This window comes from Phodopus roborovskii, unplaced genomic scaffold (assembly GCF_943737965.1).
Source record: "Phodopus roborovskii unplaced genomic scaffold, PHOROB, whole genome shotgun sequence".
Taxonomy (NCBI): Eukaryota; Metazoa; Chordata; class Mammalia; order Rodentia; family Cricetidae; genus Phodopus; species Phodopus roborovskii.
In genome coordinates, this window is record NW_026126567.1 from 22,274,395 (window position 1) to 22,293,037 (window position 18,643).

Below are 18,643 nucleotides of genomic sequence, written 5' to 3' on the forward strand. Positions count from 1 at the left end.
TTATTCTCATCAGTTTATTGCTTAGCTTTCTTTGTGGCCACTCTAGAGCCACGGGCAGTTCTTTTGGTTCATTTTTAACTAATAGTGACAAGTAGTTTGAGGATCTTCAGCTGCAGTGTTAACATTTGAAAGGTTCCAGCTTCCCCTTGGAGAATCCCTTTCTCCCCGATTCCCTAACTCCAGCCTTCCATGACAGAACTGGACTTATATATTCTGTTTCTTTCTTATTCTGCATTCACCTTGTCTGGCTTCCTATCAGTTTTATTTTCTAAGTTGTTATTGCCTGCTTACTCTTTTTCTTTACTATAATTCCATGAAATGTTACTGTAAAAGCAACAGTTTTCATTTGACGAAGTAGAACAGGGCTTCTTTTTTTTAATAAAGACAGTTTAAATGATGAATTATAGTAAAAAAAAACAAGTTACATGGCTTCAGAAATAATGCTCTTGCTCGTTTTTTTTTTTACTGTAACAACTCAAACTTATGTTTACTTTTTAATCTTTTTAATGTATTTATGTACACATTATATACCATATATATGTATATATACATATATATAATACATTATGTATACGTTGTATATACCATAATGTATGCATGGGTAGATAATACTTCCAATTTTACTTTTATTTTTTAGTCAGAAAGTAGTAGTAAAAAATGACATGTTGAGAATTTAGTTTGTTTGGGAGTGGTCTGGGGCAAAAATACTTCAGTATTCTAGAGAAACCATTAAGCCAAGAAGATACTGGATTTTGTTTTTAATAATATTTTTATTGTCTGAGATTTTCATAGTGTATTTTGATCATACCTCCCTCAACTCTTCCCGTACCTTACCTTGCAACCCAGTGAACTTTTGAGTTTTTGTTGTTTTTGTTTGTGTCTCCTCCCAATCAAGTTTATTTGTATTGTCCCCTTACTCTTGGAAGTGGGGCCTGTCCTGCAGTGTGGTGGACACACCAAGGTGTGTGTCATTGAGGAAAGCTAATTGTCCCTCCTCCAGCGGTTATCAAATGCTAATAACTCCTGAGCTAAGAGTGGGACTCTGCCCACTCCACACTACCCATATGCTGGAATTTTGTCTGGATTGAGCTTGTACAGGACTTGTGCACACTGTAGCAATCTTTGTGAGCTTGTTTGTTTATCTCTCCTCAGATGTCCGCCAAACATGGTTTCCTTGAAGTCATCCATCACCTCTCGCCCTTGTAATTTGCCTCCTCATCTCTGAGGATCTGTAAGCCACACAGGGGAGAGATGTGATAAAGACATCCTATGTATATCCAAACATAATACATCCATTGTAGAGCCATGCATAGAACATAAAGACATCTGAAGTAGAGCTGAGCACTGTGGAGTCTTATTCTCAGCACATTGACCAGTTGTAGTTCTCAGTATTAAGTCCCCATGTGTTACAAGGAGAAGCTATTCTGGAGTTTGGAAGACGCATTCTGATCTCAATGAGTCTCCACTGGATCAGAGGTGCCCTTTGCATGCTCTGCTTAGTAGACTGTCAGGTAAATGATGTGTTCTGATTCATGAGACCAGGACTGAGAGCAACTCTTGTTACTTCCTCTGCTCTCTAGTCTGCTAGTGTTGTTTCATGTCCAACTAAAATGGAGATGTAGAAGTTTTATTCTGCAACTACATGACTAACTTGGAAATAAATGGTTACAGAAGTATTCTTTCTGCCTCTGAGGGCCCGTTGAAGACCAGAGAGACTGTAGGATGGTGTTTATGTGGTGTAGATAGGACGTGATAGCTCCTTCCCATTGGCCTTAGTGTTGTGTCCAAACCATTTCAGTACTCAAGGCATGGTGTTAACTAGAGTGAGCATGCTTTTAGGTGGAAATTCTTGTTTTCCTTTCTGTGTACTTTTAACTGTCAGTGATGGGTTACTGAATATTGATGGGAGGTATCATTTTTATTAGGTTTCATCTTCTGGATAATATAGTAATTTCTGTGCGTACAGTCTGAGTTACGGAAAACATAAAAAAATCAATGAAAGTCTTGATTCAGTATCTATGTGGGTAACTTTATGTCACTTTTACGCAGTTTTAAAGAAGAAATGCACTTCTCTACTCTCTCTCTCTCTCTCTCTCTCTTTTTGTTAATTTACAGGCTTTTTGATACTTTATGTGTCTTCTCACCCCATAGCATGAGTATATATTAGTATGTAAAGAAACATGAAACCATGTGATGCCTCTGTAATTCCAGCACTTGAAAACAGAGGCAGGAAGATAAGGGGTTCGTGGCCATCCTCAGCCACATACTAGGTTTGAGTCTAGCCTGAGCTATGAGACATTCTGAAGGGGGGGGGAAGGGAAGAATGAAGGAGGGAAGAGAGAGAGAAACTAATGGATTTATAAGACCTGGGAAGGGAATAATACATTTTGTAAAAAATATGAATGGGCCAGCAAGATGGCTCAGCAGGTAAAAATGTCACTTGCAGCCAACAAACCATGTTGTCCTAAATTCAGTCCTCACATGGTAGCAGGTGAGAACTGACATCTGCAAGTTATCTTCTATACTTGTGTGCACATCCCCCCCCACACACACTTTAATCAAATGAATGAATGAGAAGAGATGGGGCTTCTGGCAGTAAAGAAACTGGGGCCTCACCGTATGGTAAACTTGACAGTCCTTCATTATACTAATCACTCCTACTTTCAGCAATGTTTATAAAACAGGTTTTAAAATGCTTATAAACCAGTCCCTTTTGTGGGCATAGGTTAATTTCACTTCCACTTGGGAAGTGTGCTTAATGTATACATAGAGGAGTAACACTTGAAACTAGCTATCAGAATTGTGTCAGCTAGTGGGTAGAAGGAACACAGAGTGGGTCTGTCTCATGATTTGAGAATTCTTATTGAGGAGACGCAAATCAAATGTAAAAATACATTTGCTCACAAAACATTGCACATATAATCCTCATTGACCCATAGGAATTTAGAGTGGGAAAGGAAAGCAAGGCCATGAGTTTTCAGTTTTAGTATCTAGGTTTTCTTTCATCCTTAACAAACACTGTATTGTTTCTGTCATGCTGGCGCACAGATTCCCAGCACTTGAAAGGGAGAGACAGACAGATCTCTGTGAATGTGAGGTCAGCTTGACCTGTAGAGTGACTTCTAGGCCAGCCAGGGCCTTATAATGGCACCCTGTCCCTAAATAAATAAATAGTATTATTTTAATTGGTAGATCTTTATTGCTGTCAATCTGAAACTGGTTTTAATTGCAGAACTGTCATCCAAAATATATGTTATCTTAAACCTAAAATGAATGCCACAAATAAGTAAGGGACCGTTCCACCTCTCCAATCCTTAGGTAACAGGTAGAAAGTCATAAAGTAGCAGGAGTAGAGCTCCCATAGACAGTGCTGGTTATTACTCAGTCTTCTATATTATGCGTGTCTGCGTTTGATTTACTTAAACCTCCCATTTGCTGCTTTGCACTCTCTCTCATTAGACTAGGGGTTGCTAAACTCTCAAGGCTAGAAGGTGCTACCACTCTTTATCTGTAAGTAGTCATACCAGAGCATCTGAATTGTGCTTAGCGAAAGCCAAGATGATAATAACAGTGGTGCATGGGGGACACACCCAGTTTCTTTTGCTTTTTCTGTCCTTGTATCTTGTACAGCTTTCAGCAACCACCACTTTGTTTTGCACAGGGCTCTTCCAGTTAGTGGTGACCAGGTCATTTAGTTAACTAAACAAGCCTTTCACAGCCAGCTTTTGAAGCCTACTCCCCTATGGGTGAGTTAGCTCAAAGCCTTTTGTAACCGTAGCCTCTCATATAACCTGTGAGGTGAGTCACAGGAGGTGTTATAGCTCAGAACAGTCACTGTGTTTGTGGTAGCTCTACATTCACTGTATTGTGGGGAGTTCTTGTAGTTATGTTGTGGCCTGGGAAATCTGTAATTGTTGTGTCCACCTGAGGAAACGTGAGGCTTGTGTGTGTGTTTTCTATCATAGTTTTTTTTTACCTGTAATCTATGGTTTTCCGGTTCAGAACCAAGCAAGAAGAGCAGTCTAGGCAGTTTTCAAAGATTAAGAATTTCCCATAGGAATTCAGAATGTGGGAGAGTAAACTTTTTGTCATGAGCAATAGCTACATTCAAACCACAATGATGTGGAAGAGAAGCAGAAAACACTGGGGAAGGAAGGATGGGGTGGGATGGAGGCCAACGCCCCAGAGCCTTGTGGGCCAACAAGACTAGCTGAAGCCATCAGCTCCAGGTTCAAGGGGATACCCTGTCTCACAGAAAGACAGTATCAGTATCTGGCTTCTGCATGCCCACACACACGTGAGCACACCTGTGTAGACCAGGTAGGGAGGGAGAGATTTAGAAGCAGGGTGGGTACTGTTTAAACTACTTCCTGTCACTCCAGGGATTTTTGCATGACACCTGATATAGGTATATATAAAATAGGTTTACAAATCAAGCATTTATCAACAAGGATCTTAAAGAATTTATTTTTAAACAATCCTTTGGTAACTTATCAAAGACAAAAGCAACCTGTATATTAATGAGATAGCTATGCTTCAAGTTTTTGTGTGAGGAATTAAATGTTGCTGAATATTTATTAATATAGGACATAGAATATCAACACTTTGCAGTTAATGATTTTATAATTGTCAATTCTGAGAACACTACATAAATATTTAGTACAAAATAACAAAAATATGTCAGACATTATTGGAAATTCTGCCTTAATCCTAAGTGAAAATTTATTGAAAGTGTATTTGTGCAAGTGTGTGCAAAACCCATTAGCTTTTTGAACAGCAATTTTTAAAATGAAAATTTCTTATGGTATAATATAGACATATACTAATTTAATACTCCTGTGCTGAGAAATGAGGGTAAAGGTCTCTTACAACTATGTTTTCCATAATTAAGCCATTGTGTTTCTTAACACCAGAAGCCTTTGTGTGAGCAGTTAAAACACTGCAGGTCATCATATAAATAGTTGGAGCAGAGGTGTTGTGGGCCTTTGCTGTCATATCATGTTGCAGTGAGGAAAACAGTACAGAGTACAGATGCTGTTTGCTCAGGCCTGGCAGGAGTGACATGTCACAATGGAGCAGGCAAATGCTGCCTGAAATACCCTCATTGCACACAGGGTTTGCAATTGTTTGTGTTGGTGTTTTGTTTTGTTTTTTTGTATTGTGCATCCATTTTACTGTGGCCAAATACATGTGTCAGATTTAAGAACTTATAAATTAGACATGCCTTTGAAAGCATTCCTATTTGTTGGATTTATTCTTGTTTTTGGCTTTTCCTTCCTTTTTTCCCCCCTGTGCTACAGATGGGTGTGCTTGTTTGCTGTGTTTGAACTCGGCTGATTTGAGGGGATGGTTGATAACCAGTCTTTGTAAACTGGAAGTTGGTTTTGATTAAATGCCACCTGTATTAGTAAAGCATGTTATAGTTTCTATCCTTTAAAAACATCTGTTTCAGTTAAGCTCAGTCTGTGTTCAATAGTCGGGAAAGTAAACATTTTCTCCCAGGTCACTCATGTATATTTTAACTGCAGTTTCTATATGAATTTCTCCTATTTCCAGTGTGATTAGGAAGATATCTTGGTTGCTCTTCTCTTCTCCCATTGAAGCTTGTCCCTTTCCCCTCTCTTCCTCTCCTGTCTTTTCTGTTGATTTACTTACTCTTCTCAGCTGTCAGTGGAGTTACTGTCTTCCTGTTTCCACATTCAGGTAGTGTCGGTGGCTGAGTCTCACCGCAGGATCGATGCTTTAAACACTGAAGAGCTGCGCACACTCTGCAGACGCCTCCAGGTGCCCTCCAGCCCCTCTGTAGTTTAATCTCCTCCTTCATAGAGTACCTCTCCATGTGTGTCCTTAGTGTCCTTCCTCAAGACAAATCTCATATAGATGGGGTTGTCTTCAGTGAGGCACTAAAATAAGCCACCAGAAAAATAAATACATCCCTCTTTGTCTTAAAGATGGTTTTACCTTGGAGAGCTACTTATATTTCTTTTTTATTTTTGCCTCTTTGCTGTCTTCTTTTCATAATAATTTTCAGTCACTTGAGAACTATTCTCATCACTATGTATTTCTTTGAGCTATGAGTTTTCATTTAATTTTGACATTGGGAGATCACTTAGTTTTGTGAGTGAACATTTATTGACTAAAACCAGAAAGATACCGGGTGATAGGAAAATTAGGTATTCTCTCTTCAAGGCTATTTTGACTGATCAAAATCTTAATGAGACAAATTGGTTTTGTTCTTGAGGCATTCTTGGTTGGTATTGGAAATGCTTTGGGGTAGGATGGAAGCCATCTGAGCTAGATATATTATTTAAATTTTCTGAAACAATCCTTGTGTTGTTGAGAAAGACAAAGTAATAAAATTGAAAACTCATTTTTCAGTTTGTGTTTTCTTTTCTTTTCATGAAAGTGTGCTTTGCTTTTGTTGCTTTTCTAGATTGACTGAACAGTTCTCTTTAACTTTCCCAATGCTGCCTTGGATTTCTGTTTTGCTCGGTCTTAACTTTTCACATCATTGCAATAAAGGTAAAATATGATGATGTGAAAGTTCTCATATTAAGCTCCTCATCTGAAACAATACAGTTCTAGAACATGTATTGGCTGGAAACCCATTCCATCCAGACACGGCAAGAGATATGTCAAATAGCCAGGCTTCCACTCCTGAGTGGCTTCAGTCTGCGCCCTCTGCTGCATTTTAGTTATCTGCTCCAGGCGAATTCTGTGGGGTTTAAATATTTCATCAACAATAACTAGGATTACTGTGTTTTACATCCTAAAATTAATACCAAATGTAAGCACTAACAATAGATTGTAAAGCAAGTTTTTAATTATTATTTTTTGTCATTTTATGAATACCAGTGGTCTTATTCTATCAAGTAAGTGCAACCAATGTATCTAACCTTTGTTCACAAACAAATTAACTTTAATATTTATTGTGTGGTTCCAGTAGATGAAAAGTAATTGTTTTAATAAGTCAAAAATAGAAGGCAGTTTTACAAAATGGTATCAAATAAATGCACCCCAATGAAAAGACATTTATCATTTTTAGTCTGCCATTCTTTATAATTTTAATGCAAGAAATTCTACTAGTAATTTTGACAACTTTTGTATTTTGTATGAAAAGAATATTAGCATATATTTTAGAGCATTTAGTTAAAAAGCTCCCTGGCCCCCCTTTGTCCATAAATGCTAAGCTATGCCTGTAAGTTTCCTGTCACCCTGAAATAGGAGGCGTAGCACTTCTTGGCAGTTCTTCGTCTTGTAGTGGATGGAGTGTACTTGTTCTAAACTCTTATGCTTCTGGCACACAGTTCTAGGATGGGTGTCCTTTGCCCTGTGGAATCTTTAGCCACCTGTGCTCAGTGAAGTTCCATTTAACTCAAAAGGCTGAAATTTGCAGAACAGGTCCCAATTGTATACTCACACCCTGCTGCTGTTTGCTATTTTAGATCACTACAAGGGAAGACATCAACTCAAAGCAGGTTGTTCCAGCAAAAGCCGACCTGGAGTCTGAAGCTTTCCGACCAAACCTAAGCGACCCCAGTGAACTCTTACTGCCTGATCAGATTGAAAAGGTATGCCATGTCACCTCTGGCATCTGAGTGTGTGCGGTGAGAGGGTGTGTGCGGTGAGAGGGAAGCAGCCTCCAGCTACTCTCCAGCTGCAGAGCTGCTGCTGCTGTTCCTCTTCATGAAGAGTAAGATGGCAGAGCAGAGCGACTCCTGCAGTGTTGCAAAATTCTGGCAGGGGCAGAGTGACACAGGGGAGGCCAGTGTTTGCTTTCCCCTTCTGATTTGTAAGGCAGGCTCCTAGTATGGAGCCTAAGCTGGACTTCAGACTCCTGCCTTCCCAGCCTTAGCCCTAGTGCTAGGATGCCAGTGTTCACCACATCTGGCACTCTTTGGTTTGGTGCATGCCTAGTTACATGGCCTGTATATGTTACCTTATGTATTTGTTATCAAAGCTCTAGAAATTAGAGATTAGTATTGGGCATACTTTTGTAAGTGAAGAAATTTTTCCTATAGAGACATTAATTTATTCAGTGCAATGTAGCTATAAAAGATTTTCAAGCCTTGATAATCTGATGCCAGATTCCATCTGAATATTTAGCACAATACAAGCGATAAGCAAACTATATTTCTTATCTCTGTTGGCATTTTTGATTGGTGTGACTCATTTTCTAGTAGACAATGTCATTTCTTAATGAGAAGTGTGTAGTTCCTATTGAAGTATCATAACCAGTGAGAGGACAGTTTCTAAAGTTTCTTTCTTTGCCCGCATTTTATATGTGTAATTAAGTTCCAGCTGTTGCTGCATGCAGTCACATAAATATTGCTGTTTGTTTCTTCAAGCTTACAAAGCATCTTCCACCAAGAACCATTGGCTACCCATGGACGCTTGTATATGGTACTGGGAAGCATGGCACAAGTTTGAAGACCCTTTATAGAACAATGACAGGCTTAGACACACCAGTGCTGATGGTTATTAAAGACAGTGATGGACAGGTATGGAAAACTGATTTTGGAGATCCTTTGTCCCATGGCAACAACTTTTAGCATACATATTTGATAAAGTATATTGTTGTGCATAGTTTTTATTGAGTGTTAGTGTTCTAGAGGCTAAATGTAAGCATGCTAACTAAGCATTTGGTGTTAAAAAAACAATAATATGGTAGAGAGAATTTGAGCATACCAACATCTTTAGAGGTGAGCATGAAATGCTAGGTATATTTCAAGTGCAGCAAAAGTATTTATGTCTGTGAGGGAGATAAGAGGGAGCCTTACAGAAAGAAGAAAATTGACAGATGCCTAAAAATGAGTAGACATGTAAAGAAACCTTTTGCATTTATTAGTTGAGGATTTCATGTATATACATGATGTGTATTGTTTCTTTTCAGCCACTGATACCCACTGTTGTCTGTGTTGTACTAACTTTTCTCTTTCCAAAAAGTCCCCTCCTCGTTTCATATCTTGTGGGAAGTGGGTTGTAAGTCCCACTGTCTTTCAGTAGGCCTGTTTGCATCAGCACAAGCTGGGATATATTTGGAGGATGGGCCACCTACTGTGGCTATACCACTGAAGAAAATGGCTCCGAGGTCATTGCACAATAATAAAAGTAAAGTCACAGCTAGAAAAGAGAAACACTGAACAGTAATGAGAAGATGGAAAAGAAGTATCAGTTAAAGAGAACATGCTGCTACTAGTCCTCTGTATTTTGTTATGTGTCAGGTATTTAACTAATTGTCCAATGGTTGTTTAAATCATCAAAAGCCTGCAGAGATTAATAGTCATCCCTACTTTATAGCTGAGTTAACTTGCCTCAGTTGATATACCCAAGAGAAGGTATGAGAAGCAATGAAAACGAGTCAACTATTGCTCTATTCCATAGTATATGGGTTTGTTGAAAACATAAGACTGGTTTGAGAGTCATACAGTAAAGGGTTTCTTACTTATGACTCCATGCATAGAAAACTCACATGAGCAAAACAAACCTATGATGCTGTCAGACAGCAGCTTCCTCCAGAAGTCGGGCTGATGAGAAGAGGTACACAGAGAGCTCTACAAGTACTGGTGAAGTCCCTAGCTTGGTCTGAGTCTAATACATGGGACTTTATGATAATTTTAATTGAACTACACATTTAACTACACCAAAGGACTTCTAGATTAGAAGGCATGTATGTACCACATATAGACTGCATTTTTGTCCTCAGTGTAGTTACTGTATCTTTCCAGACTTCAAAGCTTTGTACTTTTTCCACTTTGTACTCAATTGGAATGTGGCATGTACAGGATCTTGTCATTTCCCCTTAAGGAGACGTTGTGAAAACTACTGTGTCTTGCATTGAATCAACTGTACATGATGGAGAGAGTGCAGATGAAATACATTAGCAGTTTTGTCACTGACCATGCCCCTTTTATCCATAGGTCTTTGGTGCACTAGCATCCGAGCCATTTAAAGTAAGTGATGGCTTTTATGGTACTGGAGAAACCTTTGTTTTCACATTCTGTCCAGAATTTGAGGTAAGAAAAGTTATTTCAACATTGCACGTATATGAAAAGGAGATAGTATGAAAACTCCATAGAACATATCAACTGATAAATTATAGTTGTTACAGATTTTATCTACATTTATGCTTAAGATCAAATCTCTTTATGTTACATATAGCATGTGATAAAATATGATTATCTATTCATTATTTGCAATGAAGTGTGAAAGCTTTATTGAAATTTGTGACCACAACAGTGAGTCTTCTAGTAATGTGCCCAAGTGGCAAACACGAAGAGAAAGAGTAAGCTTTCCTACCTTTTAGGAAACATGGAGGTGTTTCTTTTGTCACATATATGCAGATCTACAAGAAGACTATTGTAAACATCAGGGGATGGGTACTCTTAATAAAGGAATGGCCCATAAATGTCACCATCCTAAAACTGGAAGACAATGGTATCAGCCAGCATGTGTTGGCATTGTTGAACAGTGTAAGCTTAGGACAAGGCTCTTGAGAAGAGAGTGAACGTGTGTGAGCACGTTAAACACTCTGAGCTGAGACAGCTTCCTGAGAAGAGGGAAAGAAAGGGATGTTTTCAAAGAAGCCAAAGAGAAGGGAAACTGGGTTTAACCTAAGTACCAGATTGCTCTACCAAGAGAAGCCCAACATGAGAACCAATGGGAAGGAGCCTGAGCTAGAGTGTTCAATCCCTATGAATTTCATGACCTAATAATACACAAAGAATAAATAAAATCTTAGATTTAGATAGATGTGTGTGTGTAAGTTCATAGACAATAATATTGAAAAACATGGTAAAGATGAGGCCCTGGGGTTATACTACTTAGTCTAGATAAAATTCCTATAGAATATTAGAATTAAACATATAAGAATGTAATGTTGGGGTTAAGGAAACATCATTGGTTAAGGTCCTCCTCAATCTTGAGGACCTGAGTTTGCACCTCCCCACCACCCACAAAAGCTGGACTTGGCCTCATTTGCTTATTGCCTTGGCAGTAGAGGACAAGGGGGCTTATCCTGATAGCATGGTAGCCAGCCACTGTTGCTAAGTTAGTAAGCCTTTGCTTTACTGAGATACCCTGCCTCAACTCTATGAGGCTGAGAGCGGGAGAGGAAAAGCCTAATGTCTGGTCCTGCCCTCACCAATATGGCATGAACCCCTTTCTACATTTATGCATGTTTAAAATACACAGACAAATGCCTGTTAATGTCTAGTTTTCTTTTCAGATTTTTCAAGGGTTTTGATTTGGAAAGTCACAAGCATTGTTAGTCTAAAAACAGGAAATTTTAATCCACAGGAAATATCTTGACCATGTAGCAATGTTCAAACATATTTATCTTCATGGGAGAAGCAACATTAATGTCAGAAGAGAGAAGTATGTGTGAAGAATTATGGTCTGGGGAATAGGAGTGGAGCAGTCACCCATGTCCTTTAAAATGAATCAGAAACATTGATACCCGAAGGCCCAGAGCTTTTTCTGCTGAGCTTTGATGCTATTGTATCTGTGTGTGAACTCCCGAGTCTGGGAGAACTATTCAATGACAGTTTTCGACTATATATTCAGCCCTTTTGTTTTTGTTCATATAGGTCTTTAAGTGGACGGGAGATAATATGTTTTTTATCAAGGGAGACATGGATTCATTAGCATTTGGAGGTGGAGGGTAAGTCTCATGAACATTTCAGTGTGAGACTCTTAAAGAATATGTTAGATTATTTATAAAATAAATCATCTTTGGAAATTCTGACATTAGGATCTAAACTTGTATATTATTGCAAATTATGTTTCTAAGGTACTTACTAGAATATTTTATGTAGTTGGTAAAATTTTTTTTTTTTTCTTCATTTTAAGATGCTAGCTGATTTCCATTAAGAGCTATTGTTTGCTTTAGGTGCATTGATTCTTTGAAGTTTGAAATTTAACTACTCTAAATCCTTTACTGTCTTGACTATTCAATTACACATGATAGTTTGCTTCTCGTTCATTATGTAGGACAAAATCTATAGTTTTCTTTCAGTTTTTCTCTAATCACCATTTGGATCTGTGTTTTAGACAATTATAAAATTTTATTTCCTGTAATAAAGTTTAATGACACCATGTTCGGGGTTTTTGTTTCTCTTCAATAGTATAAGACCATTTATTTTACTCTTTTAGCTTCATATTGCCATGAAAAGCCCTTTTTAAAAAACTACTCTGATAACTGATTTTTGTTTTTGTCTTGTTCGCTTGGTAGCGTGTGTTTCTCAAACAGTGTTCACACTGTCCTGTCACACCTGTCTTCTGTGTTGTTCCCAATGCTTGATAAAGAATCCCAGAGTCATTGTCTCTTGTCCTTTTAGTTTTTTTCTGTGGCTCTCTACCAAAAAAAAAAAAAAAAAAAAAAAAAAACTTCCAGCATTGTTTTCTCAGACAGCATGTCAGAGAAGTAACTCAACAGAAATACTAGGTGCTCTTCCGGATAATGTTTTTAATGGCAAAATAATTCTGTCTAGGCATCTAGAATAAATAAGCTGCTTTTGCCATGCCTTTAACAGTAACCCTTATTTTATTATAGATGATAAAAATGTGAACACCTGCAAGAGAACCCGATTAAAACTGTACAGCTAGGAGAAATGCCTGGGGGTGTGGGGTGTGGTTCAGTCATGGAGTGCTCACGTGAAGTTTAGCCGCTAGCACTGCCCTGAGCGAAAAAAAAATAAAACAGTAAAATAGTAAAGAAATACTTATTATCCCAAATGCCATAAGCTAATTGTATATGAAGTAAATTTTAGTGTGCTTAATTTATTTCTTGATGTGTATGATATATAATTTTATAATGGGATAAAAGACAAAATTCTTGCTTCTTTGTCATTAGGAAAAGGAATAGGGGAAGATTTAGAGAAGTTTATGGTACTGGAATTAGTGGACACTAAAAATGCTGATTAATTACTTTATAATCTAGACTGTGAATGTCAGTAGCTGTTTTGTTGTGTTTCAGAGGAGAATTTGCCCTTTGGCTTGATGGGGATCTCTACCATGGACGAAGCCATTCTTGTAAAACGTTTGGGAATCATACACTCTCTAAGAAGGAAGATTTCTTTATCCAAGACATTGAAATCTGGGCGTTTGAGTAAATGCAGTGCTCTCGGTCTTAGCAGGACATCGGCCCAAACCTGAATGGACAAAGCATTGTTTGGAATGTTCAAGAAGCAATACAATTAACATGTCATTTGTGCTTTCAAGTCAGTCGTTTTGCCATTTACTACAGCTATAATTTTGAAGTTAATTTTTCAAATCATGTTTCTGTCCCAGAGTTCTTTGTTTACACCATGGCCCGGGTCCCTGTGGTATAACAGCTGGGTGGAGTTTGGTCAGCATATTGCAGCATTTTGATCATAGAGGCCGCCACATTTTCAATTTATGTCCTCTCAGTCTCCTGATTGGATGGTGCTCTGTTGTTCAACCTTTTTTTTTTTTTTTCTTTTTTTCTTTTTTAAAAATCTGTAGTTTCTTTTTATAGAGCAGTATACTTGGGGTATTGAGGAAATGGGATGGAGATACTTTTGTATCTGGTGGAGTTGACAAGAGTGACATTTGGACCTGCTTATCATTTTCTTCTGAGAAACAATATGCCAAAAGAATATCTGCTTCATAGACCTCTTCTAGTTCTAATTCACTACAGCATTCTCTTTATTCATGTTGTAAACATTCTCAGTTTCATTTTAAGACAATTAAATTTGAAGAGAAGTCTGATTGGCATAGGCTACAGCACACATGATATGCGGGTTTGGGCGCATGTTTTCATCACTGAATTGTCAGATAAAGAGTTACAAATTGACAGAGGGAAATGGGAATTCGATGATTCTATTGGATTTAATATATTAAGCAAGTAATACTACTTACATATTTGTAGCTTAATAGGGCATTATCATAGGTACAAAAACTAAAACCTGCATATTTCTTCAACATTGTGTCAGATACACTGTTTTACAGTTCTGTTGCTTTAGCCTTGTTGCATACCAACTCCCCCAAATACATTTTTTTTTCTGCTCAAAAGGAAAAAAAATTGTTTTGAAATAAAAGTTTGTTTTTTTTAAAGTGGTATATGTTATTAGTTACCATTAGCATCTGCCCTTGGGAAAGGGCAGAGACTACTAGACAATACTGTAACTCAGTAGACTTGGTGAATGTGCAAGCTTCTGTCAAGTGGCCTCAAAACACGAAAAGGTAGAATCAACTAGCAGCTGTATCTTCTCTTGTAGGAAACCAACAATAAGCCATTGTGGCAACATTCATCAGTTCAATTTCAGAGCTTCATCTTATGCAAAGAATAAATCCTGCTGTTATACATGTGACAGTGACTCTGTGCTGAAAATCCAGCTGCTCAACACAAATGTTGTATATCTTGTAAATTGATGTTTAAAGATAGTTTTGTTCTTACAGAAAGTGTTGACTGCCAGGTTGCTTATAGCACTTTAAATTATTCTGAAAATGAAATTACCAGCCACATATGTTGGCTTAAGTAGTTTTAGTTATATAACTTAAAAATACCTGGTTCTTTTGGGAAAATTCTAGATACTTCCCTAAAGAAAGCATAATGCTAATCAAAAATCTGGTGTTCTGACATGTTGTTTCTGAAGATGAACAGAAACACGGGGCATCATTCCCTCGTCTGTGTATAGCTCTCATTACAAGTTAGGTAGTAGTGTCTAGGTTAAATGTTTATAATGTAGGGAATTGTAAATAAATGTACCCTTTCTCCTTTGGTCTTCCACAGCAGTATTATTGTCTTTGTGGAGGTGACTAATCATAAATCTTTAAAACATCCTGTAATGGATTTCAACTACAACAAGGTCATAGAGATGTATACCAAATAAAATTAAATGCATAAATGCAAATGAGTTTGGATTTATTCAATAACCAAGTTATTCCATATCTAAGAACTGGCAGTAAACATTCCACTGTCTTCTGACAAGTACCCTGCTAGCACACTGGGTTGATGCGGCAACAGGAACTGATAGAGGTTTGAATTCAGTTAGAGGCAGCTGCTGTTTAAAATGGAGAGTCACTTACTGGCAGTAATGCAAGGGGTTTGAAGTATTGGAGGGGAGAGAATGCATAACATAAATCCCGGTACTGTGAGAAGCCCTGTGCAAGCACCAAGCACTTTTTAATCTCATGGAGCTTTTGAGAATATTAGCATGGAGAAATAACATGGACAGATGTGTGCCTTAGAAAAAAATATTTGTGAACAAAATAGATTGATAGAGGTAAAAGCTAGAGATGGGAGGAAAAATAAGCAAGTCTATTGTAAAATCCAGAGGGGAAGATGATGAGGTCTCAATAAGAACAAAAATAGTGGTAAAGAAAGAAGTGTAGAATTCAAAGGGGTTTAAGGATTGGGCTTGACAAGAGCTGGCTAACACCTTGGTGTCAGCTTTAAAGATAGCTATGACAAAATTGTGTGTGTGTGTGTGTGTGTGTGTGTGTGTGTGTATGTGTGTGTGTGTGTGTGAACTTCCCAAAATATAGGTAAATAAATTCTTGAACATCCGTAACATTTTGACTTGAGAACTCACTAGTGTTACTGTCTAGTTGCCAGTGTAAAAGGGGGAAGAATGCTTATGTAGGTGTTGACGTTCATAGAATTTAGCCCCTAATATAGTATGAGAAATTATCAATTTGAAACATTTGATGTTCTATTCCAAAATATTAAGTTTTAAAATCATGATTTCCCTGTGCAGGAAATGCCCTTGAAGATTATTAATCTGATTTAAAATAGGGCTCTTGAAATAATTTTTTTGTTTTTGTTTCTGTTTTTGTTTCCATCAAAGTAATATTAACCAGCACAAGAAAGGGCTCTGAACTTCCTTCCTGAGTTAAGAGAAAAACAAATTGGACCTAAAACATTGAGACAAAATAAATATATACAAGTAAAAACCAATACAATTTTAAAATGATACAAAACATTTTCTGAGAATAATCAGTTCTACTTGTTAGAAAAATTAACGTAAAGAACAAAAGATTGCTAGTAAGAAAAGACTAAAAGTATAATCACAGTATAATATCTTGTATCAAGAAACTTGGCAGTGTGCGAGAAATAGAGAAACATTTTGGACAGCGTCATATGGAAGCCTGGTAAGAAAATTAAGAAATAAATAATGTGCAAAATTTGAAACTATCAGATAGACAAAATCTTTCTTACAAACCTTTCCAGGCAGGTAATTTTAGGTATTTTAAGTAAAATTAATGGCAGGCTTAGATATAGCCTTCTAGAATGTAAACGAAGTTCCTTTTTGTGTCCAGAATGTTCAGACTTTATGAGCTTTTTATTCAGACATTACAAGTTTTGGTGGTGGTGGTTTAAAAGCTCCTAAAAGTCAAAACTAAAAGCTGATATATTCTGGTACATTCCGCTAAAGACATTAGCTCTCTTCTCTCCACTCATTTCTTCTCATTATTCCCTTTTTTCCAAAATATCTTGATGAACATTTACACATTTTACAAGCTAGCTTGCCTGCACAAGCATTTCTCTAGTTGACTTTTACCTGCAAGAGAAATTTTGGGAGTAGAAGTTACTCCCAAAAGAATAGGGATGATGTAATCTTGTCAGGGACTGGCATGTCCCCCATATCTGAGCAGGAGGTAATACAGTGTGATGATGGAAGCTGTTATGAAAACCTGAAGTGCTCGAGGTCAGCCTAGAAATTAAGTCAAAGCCATTGGCTATACACTATGAAAAATGTCCTGGGTACCAGCAGTGAAGTGGAGATATCTGTGCTAAGGGACCACTTCAGCCAGGGCTATTTGCTTTATCTTTTTTTTTTTTTTTTTTTTTTTTTGATAAATCTATGGATTTATTTTAACTTGTAGTAAAACCCACTTTACTGCAATTATAGGGTTCTTGGCAAGTAGAATTTAGAATCTGATAACTTGTATTTTTTTTTAATTTTTTACATGTCAATCCCAGTTCCCTCTCTCACCCTCCCTCCCTCCCATCCTCCCTCTTACCGTCTTTCCCCCTCACATGCACCCTGAGCACCATCCCCTTCCATTCCCCCACCCCCATTCCACATGTAGGGCTATGCTATCCAGGTGGGGTCATGTAGATCTGTCAAGTCATTTGAAGTAGGGACTAGGACTTCTCTCCTGTCTCTAGGTTAAGGGAGTGTCCCCAAGGTCTTTTGTGCACCAGGAATACATTCTGGTACCACTGTCTGAGGTCTCTTAGACTGCTCAGTCCTTCTAGCTGAGACCCATATTCAGGGGGTCTGAGTCAGTCCCATGCTGGATTCCCAGCTATCAGTCTGGGGGACCAATTAGCTCCTTGGTTCAGGTCCACTGTCTCTATGTGTTTCTGCACCCTGGTCTTCTCCCTCTCTGAATCTAGATTCTAGTTTGACTCAGTGTTTAGTTATGGGTGTTTGCTTCTGTTTCCAGCAGGTACTAAATGAGGGCTCCATGATGGTGGATAAGTTAGTTATTGATCTCACTATCAGGAAAGGACATTTATGATAGCCTTTCCACTGTTGCTCAAATTGTTGGTTGGAGTCAGTCTTGTAGGTCTCTAGACCTTTCTTTAGGTTCAGTTTTCTCTGCAAACCAATAATGGCTCCCTTTTTTATGTTCTCTCTCTTCTGTCTTCTATTCCTACCCTGACTCAATCTTCCTAGTCTCACATGCTTTCCCCTCCTCCCCTTCTCCTTCTCCTGGTTCTTTCTCACTGCCCCCCCCACTTCCCATGTCACTTGCTTTATCTTACAATGACTCAATGAAATGACTGAGCAGAAGGGGTGTAACAGAATTCTGGATTACATAAAATTATATCTGTACCATGAAGAAATGGCTCTGGTAATTCAACATCATTTCTGTTGATAATTAGGACAAGCTGGTGTGAAAAATCAAAAAGTAAGTAGAGAGTATAGCCACAATCTCATCTTGCTACAGTGTGGGAGTAAAAATAGCCCCAACCTCAAAGCTTCCAATCTCGGGGTGTGAGCAGAGTGAGGAGGGCAGTGAGCTTGGGGATCAAGCATCAGCAATTTGCAAATATTCAGGTGGAGTTTATAAAGGGCCTGCCAGTGCAAGTGCCAGGGGAGACTGGAAATCAAAGGGGAAACCTTGGGGTTTGGGAGATCAAGTGCATGCTGCTAGGAATTTAGAACTGTTTGCGATATAATTATTTTATAGACTTGGTGACTGTAACAGGTCTTTCCATTAGTTTACTGAGCTTTCTTAATGTATTTAAGTGAAAGTGTTCTTAAGCTTTCAAGTATGGATTCCCTGTTATTGAGACAGAATATTTTGGATTTGAAGTCAGGAAAAATTGTGGGACTAATGATCTTACAATTCAATGTTAAGCACAATAAAATACAATAAAATAAGAAAAATGTACAAATCATTAACCATTCATTGTATTTCTAGAGAGCTATGGTGATGCTTTACAAGCTGCCTGTTAGCATGTACCTGACATATAGCTTTCCCCAAGGATACTAGTTTCTGACTGGTTAAAAATTATTCAGATGAATTAATGAATTTTTGCTTTCTTAGCAGAAGTGGTATAGCCACCTTAGAGTTCTCAGTCATACAGAATTCTAGCTTACATAGAGTGATTCCTGTACCATGAAGAATACTGATAATCAGGGAAGCAGCTGGTGTTTGGATG

At 37.9% G+C, this 18,643-nt stretch overlaps 1 protein-coding gene across 3 annotated transcripts in view; it reads left to right on the plus strand.

The window, feature by feature from the left end:
* The window catches only part of LOC127235369 (oxidation resistance protein 1), a 96,784-nt gene extending 81,908 nt beyond the window's left edge, over positions 1-14,876 (plus strand). For 2 of the 3 annotated variants that reach the window (XM_051202622.1, XM_051202620.1), the window contains exons 10-15: positions 5,704-5,784; positions 7,446-7,571; positions 8,349-8,501; positions 9,921-10,016; positions 11,589-11,662; positions 12,977-14,876. In XM_051202622.1, the coding sequence (XP_051058579.1) occupies positions 5,704-5,784; positions 7,446-7,571; positions 8,349-8,501; positions 9,921-10,016; positions 11,589-11,662; positions 12,977-13,112 (666 nt within the window). In that variant the 3' untranslated portion in view covers positions 13,113-14,876. The remainder of the gene's footprint in view (positions 1-5,703; positions 5,785-7,445; positions 7,572-8,348; positions 8,502-9,920; positions 10,017-11,588; positions 11,663-12,976) is intronic. The other variant, XM_051202621.1, reaches the window with a different exon arrangement.
* Positions 14,877-18,643: the final 3,767 nt, after the last annotated feature.